Genomic DNA, 17,902 nt, shown 5'->3' on the forward strand with positions numbered 1-17,902 from the left:
GGCAAGAAAACTGGAGTGGGTTGCCATTTCCTTCTCCAATGGATGAAAGTGAAAAGTCAAAGTGAAGTCGCTTAGTCGTTCCCGACTCTTACCAACCCCATGGACTGCAGCCTACCAGGCTCCTCAGTCCACGGGATTTTCCAGGCGAGAGTACTGGAGTGGGGTGCCATCGCCTTCTCCACTCCTGTAGCTGGTAGAGCTAAAGAGGGTTTTTCTATTCAATTTGCCACAAAATTGATTTCCTAGGCTTCCCAGGTGGCAAACTGATAAACAATCCGCCTGCCAATGCAAGAGACACAGGTTTGATCTCTGAGTCAAGAAAATCTCCTGGAGAAGGAAATGGCAACCCACTCCAGTATTCTTGCCTGGAAAATTCCATGGACAGAGGAGCCTGGTGGCTACAGTCCATGGGGGTCACAAAGAGACAGACATGACTGCGCACACACACACACACATACACACACACACACACATGCACGCACAACACATTATTCAAAGAGATAGAGCTTACTGTTTTGAAAGAGTATAATTATTTCACACTTATTTTAAACAAAAAATAGCTAAAGACATGTGGAAAGGTCACTGATCTATGTTGGATTAGAAAATATATATTTCTATTTCAGACTGCAGAATACTTTCTAGGAACATTTGCCAATTGCTAAATGTTTTCCAGAGGAATGGTATGCAAAACTTGTTTGTATGTTTATGAACAGTTTCTTTAATTAAAATAAATACTCTCCAGAGCTTTCTGTCTTTGCACTTCAAGCTGGCTTGCAAGCAGAAAGTCTAGCAAGACCAATTTCCACTCTGTAAATGAGCCAATCTTAGAGCTTAAATTAGATTTTTGGACACCTGTCAAATAAACATGTCATGCATATTTCTGACATTTCATAATGTTATCTTTCTTTTAAAAATACTCTCTGATAAAGAACATCCCATATATCAAAAATAATGTGTCAAAAAGATTTGATTCCATGCTCTACATGTTGAAGAGGCCATAGAGTTGAGGCTAGCAAGGTGAGATGATAGCCTGGAGCTTAACCCCAACAAACCCACATTTAGGCAGGATGAAAAATACCTACCTGTGCTTTTTGGTGTCTCCTGGAAAGCATTATGACATAAACCACACATATATGAAGTCTAGGTTTTACTCTCTATTTTCCTTCAGAAAAAGGGAGATTTTCTATACAGTTTTCAAAATACTTGAGGCAATTTAATTACATTTTGTATTTTTATAAAATTCTTTAAAGAATGCAAAAAGTAACCATTTTCTTTATTAAATATTGACCATCTCTTGACCTTCTATTTCTGAGTCCCACATACTGAAAAAAGGGCTCCCCATCTAGTTACTTTTAAAATCAATAATTAGAACTCTGAATGAAGGAATAGTTATCCCCATTTGTCTACATAGACTCGTTTCCTATATAAGGGCTAAAATAGGAGGCTTGGACTCTAACTAAAATCTTCATCAATATATGAATGCTATTGTTATAAGTAGCTTCTGCAAGGATTTCTGGGCACACAGCAAGTCTACCCTGTTCTCATTGAAGTCTAGATTCAGTTTTAATGAAGCCTTTGTAACTTAAGGTTCTACAATTTTTGAGACTCTCATCAAGGAAGACAGTGCAAGAATGTAAACTTGGGTAAGAGGGCGTGGAGGGTATCTTTGCAAGTGAGGAGCCTGAGACGGATGCTCCGCTTCCTCGAGCAATCCACCTCAAAGCCATACATGCTACTCATCAGAGGAGGGAGAGTCTCTCGGACGCCTTAAGAAATTCTATTTAATTTCCTTAACTAATGGTTGGCTTAATGATTTTTTTTTTTTTAAGATCTCTGGTTTACATTTAAATGCATAAGAGTTTTTTTCCCCCCATTGTTAAATCTTATCCCTGTATTTCTAATTCAAAACAGAAAACTCTTCATTAAATTCATAGTATTATTTTAAGAAATTATCTCTCAGATGTATAATATCCCAAAATACCATCAAATAAAATAAAGATGTTTTGCTGATAGAAAACTTGCGAGGTTTGATTGCCATAGCTTTTTGTATCCCCAGGTCAGTGAGTATAATGTATTCCATATTTTGTTGCTGTTTTCTAGCATTAAACATGTCAACATTTTACATCGGCGCCATCAAAGTTAGTGAGATAGTTCTGATGAATAGCAATAAGGCCAGAGAAAGAATAATGCATTACATGAATTCCTCAGGAAATCAATTAATATTTTTATGTGCAGTAGTGAAAATATGATCAAGCGTTGGCAGAGAGTGAGGTCAGGCTATTTGATCCCCAAACATATCCTTGTTGAGTTCTGTCTATCCATGTAAAAATATTCTGTGCTTGTCAAAAGGAAAATATCAGTGCTCCCAAGACCAAGACATTTTCTTTATCAGAATGCACTGAATTCTTCATTTGGTGGTGAGGCCTTCGATAGGGCAAATAAACTGCAATTTTTGGAGGATTTTCAGGTTCCTAATTGACTTTTTGTGGATCTCTGAAGTTAGTATACTTTGGTGTTCTAAATGATGTATTACACATATAAGTAAAACACTGCATATTTTATGTTTTTTGAAGAGATTCTTGTTGAGGCAAGGTAAGCGATTCTAATATTGGGGTACATAATGATTAGTATTTGAAACTAAAAGTGTATTCATATTACTTCTACATTTAATATTCATTCATTCACTCAATGAATGCTGAGCTCTAAATACACGTTCTTACTGAGAACAAGATCAAGGCTGAGGACAGGAATATGAAAGCATGAAACAAGTCTAACACTTCAACTCGGACCCTGAGAGGGAGTGCTTAAGCTCCAATCATTCTTTAATAATGGTAGAAATTTTGCTATAACCATCACACATCTATCAGGCCTTGCCTGGGTGGACTGACATTATCATTTAAGTGGAAATCCTTATATTCATTAGCTAATGTTCACTGCTCTCTGGGTAACAGTTAAGCCAGTGACTTAGGAGAGCCAAGGATCAGCTAATCTGACTTTCCAGTGAGTAGTACTACATGCCGGAGAAGGCAATGGCACCCCACTCCAGTACTCTTGCCTGGAAAATCCCATGGACAGAGGAGCCTGGTAGGCTGCAGTCCATGGCATTGCTAAGAATCGGGAACGACTAAGCGGCTTCACTTTGACTTTTCACTTTTGTGCACTGGAGAAGGAAATGGCAACCCACTCCAGTGTTCTTGCCTGGAGAATCCCAGAGATGGGGGAGCCTGGTGGGCTGCCATCTATGGGGTCGCACAGAGTCGGACACGACTGAAGCAACTTAGCAGCAGCAGCAGCAGCAGCAGTCCTATGTGCTTGCATATAGAAGTCATAAGTACTAGCCTGAGCACTCATTTAAAGAAGTCAAAGACAATCACAATACTGAAGCTTGTGCCTTCACATGGAAGCTGTGTACAACAGTGATCAGGGAGGTAGCGGGGACCATCCAGGCATGTGGTGGTGGGCTGACTGATGGGAAGATTAGAACTGTCCTGTCTGGAGATCAGCACAGAGGTGTGTCTCAGCTCTAAAACTGTGAGTCCATGTGGGTCCACCTCACTATGTCCCTGGAAGGCTGAATTCTTCAATTCTGTGAATGACAGGGAATTTGGTTTTCAACCTTTTTTTATGCATGAGATCCTTTTTGTAACATCAAGCCCCACATAATAAGAGTTGACAGTTGAGGACAAATTAAGTACAGGTGGATTCTCGGATACCTTACGATAAACTTCGAAGCTACAGCCTACGAGGCACGCCCGAGACTCTGAGGCTTGCACAGCTTGCCGTCAGCTCCTTTCCCTGAGCACCGTGTAGCGTGAGGCACCCCCTGCGCTGGGGGCAGTCCGCTTTGTGGCCACTGTCCGTGGTGCTACAGCAAACCCTGAGCAGACCCCTCTGATTCTGCTTCCTCTAACTTCTACTTATTGGGCCCTGCTCTGTTTCATAACAGACAACATAACAGTCAACATAAACTAGCCACGGTTTCTTTCACACAACAGCTTTCCATTACCACCCTTACATCCAGAAAAGACTGGCAGCTTACAAGGGTGCACAAATCACAGCCAAACAGCATATACCAGGAAAAAGGGAAGAAAAAGAAGTCAAGCCAAGAAATAAGCTTCCAAACCCATCCTATTAGTGGCCCATCTCTCTGCTGTAGACACCCCACAAATGTGGCTCTAGGTTTTCCAGCAGTCAGCTTTCAAGGGGGACCATTAGCAGGGTCAACTTTTCCCAGGACAAGCATAATGAATCTGGAATGGGCACCATGGTCCCTCACAGAAAAGCCCACTCGGATGTCCGGAGCCACAAGCATTGAGTCATCTGTATAATGACCGCAGTATAAACAAATGACACCAAATTACTGTGCAAGAAAAGCCAAAGCAATTCTTTGAAGGGCTAAAACAGCGAGGCCTGGGTACCTAATTCCCTGCTGCGTCTAGCTTGATTCAGAGGGGAATATTCTAGAATATCTGGAAGAGAGGATCAAACAAACACCCTGTTGTTAATTTTCCTTGAATATTTAATTAGGTCTTTTAGGTGAGCTTCTGATAAATACTGATTAAGCTTGATTAAATATTAAATACATACATACTTTATGCCATGTGCTGTTACACCCGTCAGCTCCTTTAACATTCATAACGGCCTTATAAGGGCTTTCCAGGTGGTGCTGGTGGTAAAGAACCCGCCTCTCAATGCAGGAGACGTAGGAGACACTGGTTCAATCCCTGGGTTGGGAAGAATCCTTTGGAGAAGGGAATGGCAACCCACTCCAGTACTCTTGCCTGGAGAATTCCATGGACAGAGGAGCCTTATAGAGGGTCATTGTAATACACTCTGTTTTAAAGTGAGGAGACTGAGGCACAGAAAGATTAAGATCACTGGTAGTTGAGGAAGCCAAGATTTGGACCTAAGTCATACAACCTAATCTCCTTTTTAAGCACTACAGAATCCCTAAGGCATGTAAGTTGGGTTAACATGCTTTTGTGAAAGTTGAAGATTTGAAGAAAAAAGAGCAATGATGATGTCAACTGATCTCTTCTGAAAAGCTAAAGCAATGGGAACTGATATCAGCCTGAAGAAGCTTACAGGGATTGGGGCAAAAAGGTGGGGAGGACAAAGAAAGCATCAAGTTAGATGTTTCAGAAAATCATTTCTCTTTGTTCTTTATTCAACTTCTTCAGATTGTAGACAGTGGTGGTTCAAAATATATCCCTGAATTCCCTGACACCTTTCCTTCAGGATGGAGCTTAGTTTTCCCTTCGCTTTGTGGGTGGGCTGGAACTTCTACTCAGTGCTAACCACAGGAACAGGAGCCGTGATGGAGCACAGCCTCGGAGAGCAACTCACCACGGCTTTGTCTTTGCTCTGTCCCTTGGATCATTTGCTCTGGGTAAGCTAGCTACCATTCTGGGGACAAGTAGCCTAAGAAAAGGGGTGTGTAATGAGAACTGTGGTCAGCAGCCAGTGAGGAACTGAGGCATTTCTGGCTAAGAATCATGGGTCGAGCCATTTTTGCAGTGGGTCTGCCAGCCCTAGTCAAGTCTTGGGTTAACTACAACTGAGCTTGACTCCAACCTCATGAGACCCTGAGCTAGAACCACACAGCTAAGCTACTTAGGGATTCCTGACCCTCAGAAGCTGTGAGATAAAAGATGTTTATTAATGAAAAGGCTAAAATTTGGGGTTATTTGTTATGTAGCAACAGATAAGTAATACACAAACCAACAAGCATGCCCCTTCCCCATAACAAAACAGAATAAATAAAGATAAAACACATTACTTAGATGTTCCAAAGAAATATCCTGAAGATAGTCATTCTCCTTTAGGTAAGGTTTGCCCCTAAACTCTCTTAACCCAAAGATATTAAAGCAATTCAATTCATTTCCAAGGTAATTTTCCGTAATTTGGAGTTCAAATGTGTGTGTTACTTAGAATATCACATTGTGTAAAAAAGGGAAGAGAAAGACGTTCAAATCTTAAAATTACATAAACCTTCAAAACTGTTCAAGATGAACACTGAATGCAGAAGACCGGCCAAAAGAACTCCCCAGCTTTAGACAATGCAACAATAGGAACAATTATTAGGTAGAAGCATAGATAGAACCGGGCCATTAGTTAATGGCTATTGTAACTCAATCTAAAAGAAAACATTTGCTGGAAACTCTGATCCCAGAATTTGGCAGCGTGCTTGGGCCACATGCAGCCGATGCAGATTATACAGTAAATGATGATGACTAAGGCTGGGAAGCAGGGTTTGATTTCCATAATTTCTAAGGCTGGCAGACATGATGTGAGTTTTCATCCTAATGAAATCGCCATTAGCCCAGAAGTATTTCTTTCTGCTTACGCATCATGGTATCTCATTATTTTTCAACGTCCACTTGCTCTGCTTTATCACTCAGCCCAGAGCTTGGTGAGCCCCACTGCATGACCGACGGGGCGCTCTACCAAGGATGACAGATGCCACTTTATGCACAGGTAACTCAGGCGGCGCAGCCCCAGTGAGGCCTGGGGATACGCCTCTGCCATCCATCCACACTCCTCCTTCCAACAAAGCTCCTCACGAAGCTGCAATTTTAAAAGGAACGCTCTCCCATCACAATTCAACAGCATTTTATAAGCACATACACTTCTTCCTTTTCTGGCCGGCATGAAATTTAATACCAGGATTATTATCCATTTGTCATTTCAGCCTATAATTTAGCCAGCCTATTTGCCTTTGAGTTATGCTTCCCTCACCCCTTCACCGTCAGCTCGCATCCGTAGACGCGTTCAAGATGCCGTCTAGGTCATATTGGTTTGACCTCTTAGAACAAACATTTTCCATGCTTCTCTTTCTGCTTCCCTAAGAGGCCCCATTAAGTTTTGCTCATCTCGATTTAAAGTGATTTTTACCACCCGATAACATTTCAAGTTTTCCATATTAATCTTCATTTTTATTTCTTGAAATAGGCCAGCAACGTAGCTAACACAATCATGCTAAGAGGTGGAATTCTCTTTCTCCTTCACTCCTGTTGACTTGATGCTACCTCTGAAGAAATCATTTTTGCTCTGAATTATCTGAGCACCGGAAGAAAAGTTTAAAAGGCTGACCGAGTGATTTCACGTCTTAAACACTGATAGCTATCAAAGCAGAAAATCTTACCTCCCCTCATTATATACGGGATTCTGTTAATTGAAATATATTTAGTTTTGTTTTTACATCAGGTTAGTTTTAGTTTTTACATCAGGTCAAAGATATCTGAGTCCAAATGGAAAAGGAAAATAAATAAAATGAAAATTAAAAAATCAGGCCAAAGCTATCTGAGTCCAAATGCAAAATGAAAATAAAGCACCAACCGAGCCAATTTCGCAAAGCAAACGCACACACACAGAGTCCACACCGGGGGTGTGGCTGGTACTCACCCCGCAGCCCAGGCCGCGGCCCGGCTCGCAGAAGACCTTCCGCTGGCCCGGTTCTGGAAGCAGCCCCGCCCCGCAGCCCGGGCCGGGGCAGAGCACGCCCCCTAGCTGCAGCACGCACTCTTCCGCCCCGTACTGCTGGTACCGGTTGTACTGCAAAAAGAAAACCAGCTTTTCAAAGAGACAGCACAGATGCGAAGAGCTACAGGCACTCACGTTTTACCGAAATGCTACTATTTGGTGGTTTGGGGGCGTTTTCGTGTGGATCCACTTCCATAACAACTGCAGGGGAGGGGTGGGTGAGGTGGATAAGGTATGGTCCAACCTAGAGAATCCGAGTCCCAACTTACAAAAGAGATAGATGAGGCATTTATTCTTTGTGTTTCTAGAAATCTGTCCTCCAGCAATGTTTTTTCGAAGCTCGGATTTTTGGAATACGACTTTGTTGTTGAGTCCCTCAGTCGCGTCCGGCTCTTTGCGACCCCACGGACAGCAGCTCGCCAGGCCTCCCTGTCCCTTACCATCTCCTGGAGCTTGCCTAAATGCATGTCCATTGACTGAGTCAGTGATGCTATCCAGTTACCTCACTTAATACTGTTACCAGCAGCATTTAATAGACTTTTCATACAAATTTTAGGGACCGCATCCATACTTCAAGTTATGGACACTCATAGGGAATCACTCTCAATCTCATCAGATGGTATGTCATCATGCCTCTATTTGGGGATCTATCGGTTTTTAAAACCATTTTGAAAAAAGCCATCAGTGTTCCACCTCTGGTAATTGTTAGCAGCCCACACAATATCAGTGAGCATATTCACTCTGACGAAGAAAGACTAATGTTCAAGAACAAAATTTTCCTTTCACATTATTCTTATTCTTAAAGCATGATTTCTTTTACCCCTGACTTCATTTCTTTGTGCTGTTGCTTGGCTCAGTTCACTTTGACGATTCCTCCAGCCTGCAGAATAAGATTCAAACAGCACAGGCCATCGTCCAAAGCCTTCCTTATCACAGCCCTAAGTCACTGCTCTCCTTGCATTATTTGATCATATGCTCCTCTAAACTCAGCTCAACTCAGATCGATCTGCTCCACAATGAGTTAATTTGTGCAACATTTATTGAGCACCTACTATGTGCCAGACACCCCTGTGACTGCTGGGATACTGCCCTGAACAAAAGGGCATCTTTACTCTCATCCAAAAGTCTAGAACAGGAAATACAGAAAGGTCAAACTGTCTAGCATGTCAGATGGTGATAAGTGGGGAGGAGAATAAAAAATCAGAGACAGATTCGGGGGAAGACGTGAATGACAGTTTTAGAGAGGTGATCAGGGAATCCCTTACAAAAAAGGTTCATTTAAGCCAACATCTGAAGGAGATTAGAAAGGCAAGCCAGGTGCCACCTGGGGGAAACGAGTTTCCAGGCTGAATACAGAGCATGATAAAGGTGTAGGGGCTGCAGCGTGCTCAGATTGTTGGAGGTCACGCAGAGGGGCCAGTGTGTCTGAAGTAGTGAATGGGTGTGTGTGTGCGGGTGGGGCAGACAATAGTAGACGAGCCAGAGAGTTCATGGGGGTCCAGGATGTATAGATCCCTGAAGGCCGCCAGAAGAATTCTGCCTTTTATTCTGAGAGATACGGGAACCACTGGAGACTGTGGAGCTGTGGATGACACAATTTGACTAATCTCTTAAAGACAGCCATCTGGCCAATGTGCTCAGCGTAGACTCTCGGGGACAAGGATGGAGGCAGGAAGCAGAGATGCAGGTCGGAGGTGGTTTCAGTGAGGTCCATGGAGAGATGGTGGTGGTCTGAACCAGGAAGGCAGCCGTGGGAGTGACGATGGATCAGTGGTTGAGCTCTGCATGTACTTTGAAGGTAGAAATGGCAGATATTTTTAGGCGGATTGGATATGTGACGTGAGAGGAAAAGGAATCAAGCAGGATATAAAGTTTGTCCCCCAAGGAGAGAGGACGGGGGAGCATGGGGGAGGCTCACTGAGATGGGGGGACATGGGAGAAAGGGGTGTGTGTGTGTGTGTGTGTGTGTGTGTGTTTAGAGAGTTGAGAAAAGGAATCGTTATTTCTGTTGTGATCTATTCAGTTTGTTAACCTCTGACACAGCTAAGTCAAAATGTTGAGTGCCTAACTGAACGGATGGCTTTGGAATTTAGGAGAAAATTGTAGGTTGTAGACACCAGTTTTAAAGTCATGGGTGCACCCAGAGCTGAAAAGGAGAGGATTAGCATCAGGGCAAATATCCATTTTCTCATATTTCTGACCTCATCAGAAAGAAAAAGATGGATTGGTCAAGTCCCCTTGTAAATATGCTAATGTTACTTATATACAATGGCATTAGCTAGAAGAGAGTTCTCATCTATAGAATGCATTTAGCAGAAACACTTGATCTGAGTTTGCTTACAGTGAACAAACTAAAATATGTGAATGCATAAAGTAAGGCTCTCTGAAAATGTCATAAGCTATGCAGTTGTTAAGGGGTGAATGGAGACATTTCATCAGGTGGTGAATGGTGAGACAGTTTGTATACCTGAGAGGTTTTGTGTTAGAGATCGTTCTGTGGGCTTCCTGGAGACCTGACGCATTGGCTCTTGCCTAGAGTATGTGCCAATATGCTGAGAAAGGACCTGGGCTTTGTTAAACACAGTTGCTGTGTTAAATGATGTGGGCTTCCTTGATTTCGTCTGTGTTTCATCATTACCAGCATCCTTGAAGTTATTAGTAAAGCATGACACTGGGCTCCATCTATGATTCTTGTACATCTGGTTTGACAGTCAGACTCTGTGTCATCTCAGCAGCCCCAAGACCGGAAGAGACTCTCTGCCCTTTGTGGAGGCTGAGATGGAGCCACTAAAGGAGACTGAGATGAAGCAGTCTACTAGGCAGGTGGAAAATGAGAAGAATGAGCAAGTCCTGGAAGCCAAGGGAACACAATGTTTTAAGGAGGGTGTATGTGTCATGACAAATTGTGTCAAAGGCTGCAAATAAACCACTTTATCTGGAAGCTGGCTGGACTTAAAAATGGAGATGCTGTTGCAATCTTGACAGGAGCCATGACTTATTGGAGGCATGGAGCCAAAAGCCTTGTGGGGGTGGAGTCAAGAGAGAATTGGAGGAGACAGATTCCAAGAGGTGAGCACGGACACTTCTTTCTAGGAGTTTGGCCGAAAGGGCAGCAGAGACGGGGGAGAGCAGCTGGAGGGGCTGTGGGACTGGAAAGAGTTTTTTGAAAATGGGAGACCTCTGTAATGGCAGGGTGCTAGTATGCCGAAGGGCGTGAGTGGGAGACCTCTGTAATGGCAGGATGCTAGTATGCCGAAGGGCATGAGTGGGAGAGGGGCACTTGGTGGTGCCCGTGAGCAGGTCACGCAATGGGAGCTGAAGGATGAGAAGAGGGGTGGTCTTGGAGGGGAGGAAGGCTGCGTGCTGGGGCCCAGGTGTGGACAAGGGAGGCTTGGGGAATTTGAGAAGAGAAGGAAAGGTGTGAATGAGAAAGGGGAAGGAAGGGATAGTCAGGATTGTTGCTGGGCACTAATAGCCCACGATGTGAGCGTTGAACCTTAAAGAAAAGCTGAGCACTAACGAACTGATGCTTTCGAATTGTGGTGCTGGACAAGACTCTTGAGAGTCCCTTGGGCTGCGAGGAGGTCAAACCAGTCCATCCTAAAGGAGATCAACCCTGGATATTCATTGGAAGGACTGATGCTGAAGCTGAACCTGATGCACAGAGCTGACTCTTTGGGAAAGATTGAAGGCCAAAGGAGAAGTGGGCAACAGAGGATGAGACGGTTAGATAGCATCACTGACTCAGTGGACATGAACCTGAGCCAATTCTGGAAAATAGTGAAGGACATGGGAGCCTGGTGTGCTGCAGTCCACGGAGTCGCAAAGAGTCAGACACGACTTAGTGACTGAACAACAGCCCATCTGGGGTCTGAGACTGTGAATCTCGAGCAGGCCGGTCAGTAGAGTGCCTGCTTCTCCGCAGCGACACTCAGTGGCAAGTGCAGAGCAGACACGAAGTTGGCTTGAAGCCAGGTGGGGGTTGCTCAGACTTGTATGAGGAAGCCTCCGGCCCCCCTTTGGCTTTGGCACATGACATCCCCTCATATCACGGTGAATGATTCCAGTAAGTGTTTATTGAATCCCTCTGCTCAGCTCTGTACCACTGGACTGTGAAAATTTCTGTCTTGGCCTATGCAAAATGGGTACAAAATTTCAGTTTTACAAAATGGTTACACCCCGGGGAGCTAATGTACAGCCTGGGGAGTACAGCTAATAATTTTATTTTGTAGACTTGAATTTCGGAGAAGGCAATGGCACCCTACTCCAGTACTGTTGCCTGGAAAATCCCATGGATGGAGGAGCCTGGTGAGCTGCAGTCCATGGGGTCTCGAAGAGTCGGACACGACTGAGCGACTTCACTTTCAATTTTCACTTTCATGCATTGGAGAAGGAAATGGCAACCCACTCCAGTGTTCTTGCCTGGAGAATCCCAGGGACTGGGGAGCCTGGTGGGCTGCCGTCCATGGGGTCGCACAGAGTCGGACATGACTAAAGCGACTTAGCAGCAGCAGCAGCAGACTTGAATTTGCTAAAATGGTAGCTATTTCCAAACTATAGAGTTTTTACTTAACATTTTCAATTTTACATCTGTATCTTCCTTTTCACCCCCTCCCCACCACTGGCTATCAAGAACACAGAGAATGATAGAGATGTGATACATATATACAATGGAATATTACTCAGCCACAAAAAAGAATGAAATAATACATATGCAGAAACGTGATGGACCCAGGAATTGCCATATTGAGTGAAGTAAGTCAGAGAGGGAGAAATATCGCATGACATCCCTTATATGTGGAATCTAAACGAAATCATGCAAATGGACTCACAGAACAGAAAGAGACTCACAGACTTAGAGAATGAACTTATGGTTGCTGGGGAGAAGGGACAGTTAGGGAGTTCGGGATGGACATGTACACACTGCTGTATTTAAAACGGATCATGAACAAGAACCTACTGTGTAGCATAGGAAACTCTTCTCAATGTTACGTGACTGCCTGGATGGGAGGGGAGTTTGGGGAGAATGGATATATGTATATGTATGACAGTCCCTTTGCTGTTCACCTGAAACCATCACAAAATTATTAATTGGCTATACCTCAACACAAAATAAAAAGTTTAAAAAAGAAAAAAAGAGAATGGTAGGATTATCATATTCACAATAGCACATTAGCTTCAGCTTACATTGTATGCACCGTGATTTCAAAACAGTAATAATATTATCACCACGAATATGATTACTAAAAACTTCAAATATATTTCCATGTGCTCTACCCATTCTCCTGCTGAATATTTCTAACAATAATAGTGTATCTAACTGCTGAAACATAGGGCCATTTCATACTATCCCTTCTTTCTAATTGTCATGTTATAGTAACATGTCATGTAATCTAATTGTCATGTTATAGTAACTCTACACACTTAGCTCACTGCCAGCCCTCATGTTGATGTCTGACCAGCAATTCTGGTGGTTTTAAGTTGGTTCTCTAATTCCTTGGGAATATGTCACTGGAAAAATATTCACTGAATTCTTGCTCAGTGACAAATGATTCGGGGCCTTTGTTCTTGAGCATGAGTTTGGCTGGCTGAGTCCCGGGTTCACCTTTTCCCCCCGCAAGTATCTTAAATGTCTTACTCTGTGTTCTGATGTAAAGTGTTATGGGCAAGCCTGATGATGATCTGATCTTTTTTTTCCTTTATGAGTAAATTGATCTTTTTTGCCCAGATGCCCAAAGGATTTCTTTTTCTTTAGAGTCTAGTAATTTTATTAGAATATGTCTTGGTGAGACTTCTCTAGTGGCCCAGCAGTAAAGAAATCGCCTGCAGGGCAGGAGTCACAGAAGTGGGTTCAGTCCCTGGGTTGGGAAGATCCCCTGGAGGAAGGCTTGGCAACCCACTTCAGTATTCTTGCCTGGAGAAGTCCACGGACAGAGGAGCCTGGCGGGCTACACTCCACGGGGTCGCACGGAGTCGAACTCGACTGACAGGACTCAGCACAGCACAGCACATGTCTTGGTGCTGGTCATTTTCTGGTCAATTTTCACACACATTCTATGTCAGGAAAGTTGTACTGAATTTAATTTTTTAGTATTTGCTCCATTCTCTTGCTTTGATGTTTTTCTCATGGGCTTTCTAGCATACATATATTAGATTTTCTTTATCCAACTTCTAAGTTGGTCAACTTCTCTAAACTCATTTAGAAGTTGGTAAATACAGTGCTCAGTTGTGTCTCATTCTCTGCAACCCTATGGACTCGCCAGGCTCCCCCTGGCCATGGGACTGTCCAGGCAAGAACACTGGAGTGGGTTGCCATTTCCTCCTCCTGAGGATATTCCCCACCTAGGGACTGAACCCCCATCTCTGGCATACCCTACATCGGCAGGCAGATTCTTTACCACTGAGCTACCTGGGAAGCCCAAATACAGTTCATCTTACTTGATTTTCATTTTAAAGAATTTTCTTTCTTTCCACTTTCTTTTTCTCTTAAGACAATATCTCCTGTTATTTATCTGCACTTGTGTAATTTCTTAATACAAACACACTGTAGAAAATTCTGAAAGAGATGGGAATACCAGACCACCTGACCTGCCTCTTGAGAAACCTATATGCAGGTCAGGAAGCAACAGTTAGAACTGGACATGGAACAACAGACTGGTTCCAAATAGGAAAAGGAGTATGCCAAGGCTGTATATTGTCACCCTGCTTATTTAACTTCTATGCAGAGTACATCATGAGAAACGCTGGGCTGGAAGAAACACAAGCTGGACTCAAGATTGCCAGGAGAAATATCAATACCTCACATATGCAGATGACACCACCTTTATGGCAGAAAGCAAAGAACAACTAAAGAGCCTCTTGATGAAAGTAAAAGAGGAGAGTGAAAAAGTTGGCTTAAAACTCAACATTCAGAAAACTAAGATCATGGCATCTGGTCCCATCACTTCATGGGAAATAGATGGGCAACAGTGGAAACAGTGGCTAACTTTATTTTTCTGGGCTCCAAAATCACTGCAGATGGTGACTGCAGCCATGAAATTAAAAGACACCTGCTCCTTGGAAGAAAAGTTATGACTAACCTAGACAACATATTCAAAAGCAGAGACATTACTTTGCCAACAAAGGTCCATCTAGTCAAAGCTACGGTTTTTCCAGTAGTCATGAATGGATGTTAGAGTTGGACTATAAAGAAAGCTGAATGCTGAAGAATTGATGCTTTTGAACTGTGGTGTTGGAGAAGATTCTTGAGAGTCCCTTGGACTGCAAGGAGATCCAACCAGTCCATTCTAAAGGAGATCAGTCCTGAATATTCATTGAAAGGACTGATGCTGAAGCTGAAACTCCAATACTTTGGCCACCTGATGTGAAGAACTGACTCATTGGGAAAGACCGTGATGCTGGGAAAGATTGAAGGCAGGAGGAGAAGGGGACGACAGAGGATGAGATGGCTGGATGGCGTCATCGACTCAATGGACATGAGTTTGAGTAAACTCCAGGAGTTGGTGATGGACAGGGAGGCCTGGCGTGCTGCAATTCATGGGGTCGCAAAGAGTCAGACACGACTGAGCGACTGAACTGAACTGAACTGAACCAGTGAAGTTGCTCAGTCCTGCCCGACTCTTTGCGACCCCATGGACTATAGCCTACCAGGCTCCTCCATCCATGGAATTTTCCAGGCAAGAGTACTAGACTGGGTTGTCATTTCCTTCTCCAAATTTCTTAGTATATTAATTCCCTTTGGAGTAGTTCTTTTGGTTTACACCTGACTGGTGGATAGGACCGGTTGCTAAGCACTCATGTCTCTCAGGACACTATTCTGTTCTCCTCTCTGCCTCCTCAGAAACTCTGTGGGATTTGACCTTTTTTCTCTTCTATTGGGATTTTAATTGTTTCTTTCTGTTGCCCTCCTTTACATGAAATTAGTTCTGAAGTTTTAGGAGGAAGAAGGATTCCGAGTAGCTCTTAATGGCTCTATAGTTTCTTCTTCAGTTCTGGGGGGAGTGTTCAAAAATATAAGGGCTCGGTTCCTGCCATCTCCTAACTCTGTTACTCTCCTTCCAACTGGACTTTCTCTTTTCCTTTACTTTTCTGAGTGAATCTCTGCTCAGCGTGGGGCGGTGTCCTCACAGAGGTCTTTGGTTGTTGCGTCTTGTGAGTCATGGGAGCTGCGCGCTCCAGCCCCTCACACCTTCCTGTAGACCCTCCTCACTCCCTCGTCTCCTTCACGGAGCTGTACTCCTGAATTCATCACAATGTCTTGACCATAGGTGTTGCACAATTAATAGCTGTAGAATAAATGAATGAAATTTAACTACATTCTTAATTAAGGAACTCTAATAAAATAGTCAATGACAATGGGAATTAATAAGAGTGGGATAGGATGGTTTTACCTATGTGAATTATTTTCCTATTTTAAATAAATGGTTAAGTAATTAGCTATTTTCTGATTTGATAACAGATCAGCTGTCTATTTAATTTAGTTGAGCAATTTTACTGCTACGATAATACTTTTTCTAGGAAGAAGTTAACCTATGGACAAAGTGCAATAACACTTTAACAGGTCTTGCTGACTACATCTGTCACAGTCTCAAATTCTGACAGAATGTATAAATTATGCTCCTCTTTCCATTTATTAACTAAGGGATTTATAAAAATGACTTTATTACATTCAATCTATTTACAATACACTCTAGGAGCATTTGGGGAAACAATTCCTTTTCTAAAGGAAGACAAATATTTTAGCTTGTATATCTGGTAATTTCTGGTTAAAAAGTACATACAGGGTTTGAACTTACTACATTTACATTGAATTTACCTACATTTACTGAATGCATTTTTTTTCAACATTGTGAAATTTATAAGAAAAACATTTGACCTGGACCAAGAATGTACTAGCATTCAAGAAAGTTTAATGTCCTAAGGAAACAATCTGACTCTGCAGCCCCATACTACGTAGCCTGTCCAGGCTCCTTTGTCCATGGAATTTTCCAGGCAAGAACACTGGAGCCAGTGTCCATTTCCTCCCCCAGGCTCTTCTGGACCCAGGGACTGAAGCCCGGTCTCCTGCCTCCGCAGGCAGGTTCTTTACCACTGCGCCACCTCTGGGAAGCCCTGGGTATGTCATTAGCAGAGGTCACTGTGCAGTTCTTTTCAAGGCATGACCCACATTTACAGATTCCTTTCAACCACTTACTGGCACAAAGTTGAGAGTGCACGGAAAGAAGCCTACTGTATACTTATTGGAGAGTGGTGACAAATTAGCACGAAACAGAGCGGAATGTTAGTACTCACTGAGTGTAAAACACACGGAAACTGGTGAATGGGCAGCACGGGGTGGAGGGACAGTCACTGACCCTTTGATACAACTTGTGTTATTTCCTAGGGCTTTTTTACTTATCACTGTTGAATAGCATTTATAAATAGAACTAACCACTCCAGTACTCTTGCCTGGAAAATCCCATGGATGGAGGAGCCTGGTGGGCTACAGTTCATGGGGTCTCAAAGAGTCGGACACGACTGAGCACCTTCACTTTCACTTTCATGCATTGGAGAAGGAAATGGCAACCCACTCCAGTGTTCTTGCCTGGAGAATCCCAGGGACAGAGGAGCCTAGTAGGCTGCTGTCTATGGGGTCGCACAGAGTCGGACACGACTGAAGCGACTTAGCCGTAGCAGCAGCAACTTGGATGAATGGGATTAATTTGTAACATGAACTAGTTCTGCACAGAGAAGGAGTCCATTCTCGGGTGAGCTCAAAAGTAGCAAATTCTCTAAAAATCCCTTCTGCATTGTCTGCCTTTGGAATCACAGCGAGGGTCTTCGTGTGTGCTTGTGTACACATATATATTAACACTTATTGGTCAACTTATGCTGTTTAGGCTATTAAACAAGTTTGAAAATCTCTAGATAAACTTTCATAAAGTGGATAATCTACAGATACCTAACATAATTTCAACCTGACAGAATAACATTTGCAAACATTAAGAAAATTTTAATATTAACAAAGTATACTATTCCCTGTGAAAGTGAAAGTGTTAGCTCTTCAGTGGTGTCCAACTCTTTGTGACCCCATGGACTATAGCCCACCAGGCTCCTCTGTCCATGGATTTCTCCAGACAAGAATACTGGATCGGCTTGCCATTTCCTGCTCTAGGGGATCTTCCTGACCCAGGGATTGAGCCTGTGTCTCCTGCATCAAAAGGCAGATTCTTTACTGTCTGAGCCACCAGATACTCATTATACTATTCTATACCTAAGGAAAAAAAAGAAGTTCTTCCTACATTGCATCAGACTATAGTCACAATACATCCTGTTAGATGACCTATCTAGGTAATATCACAACTCATCCATATGGTTTATATTTTATATATTTGGGAAGTCAATTATTCAGTCTTTATGTGTATGCTCAAGGGTTCTCTTA

The 17,902-nt window shown here is 43.0% G+C and overlaps 1 protein-coding gene across 30 annotated transcripts in view; it reads right to left on the bottom strand.

Moving 5' to 3' along the window:
* PRKN (parkin RBR E3 ubiquitin protein ligase) overlaps window positions 1–17,902 on the bottom strand; it is a 1,227,412-nt gene that overhangs the window by 190,437 nt on the left and 1,019,073 nt on the right. For 29 of the 30 annotated variants that reach the window (XR_015133424.1, XR_015133426.1, XR_015133425.1 and 26 more), the window contains one exon: window positions 7,405–7,554. Coding sequence is in view for 27 of the 30 variants with exons in the window: in XM_086318619.1 (XP_086174745.1) it covers window positions 7,405–7,554 (150 nt within the window). In the remaining 3 variants the exon portion in view is untranslated. Of the gene's footprint in view, window positions 1–5,640; window positions 6,568–7,404; window positions 7,555–17,902 lie in introns of those variants that run through there. The other variant, XM_086318625.1, reaches the window with a different exon arrangement.

This window comes from Bos grunniens, chromosome 9 (assembly GCF_055505025.1).
Source record: "Bos grunniens cultivar Pamir isolate PY7600 chromosome 9, Bosgru_T2T1.0, whole genome shotgun sequence".
NCBI lineage: Eukaryota > Metazoa > Chordata > Mammalia > Artiodactyla > Bovidae > Bos > Bos grunniens.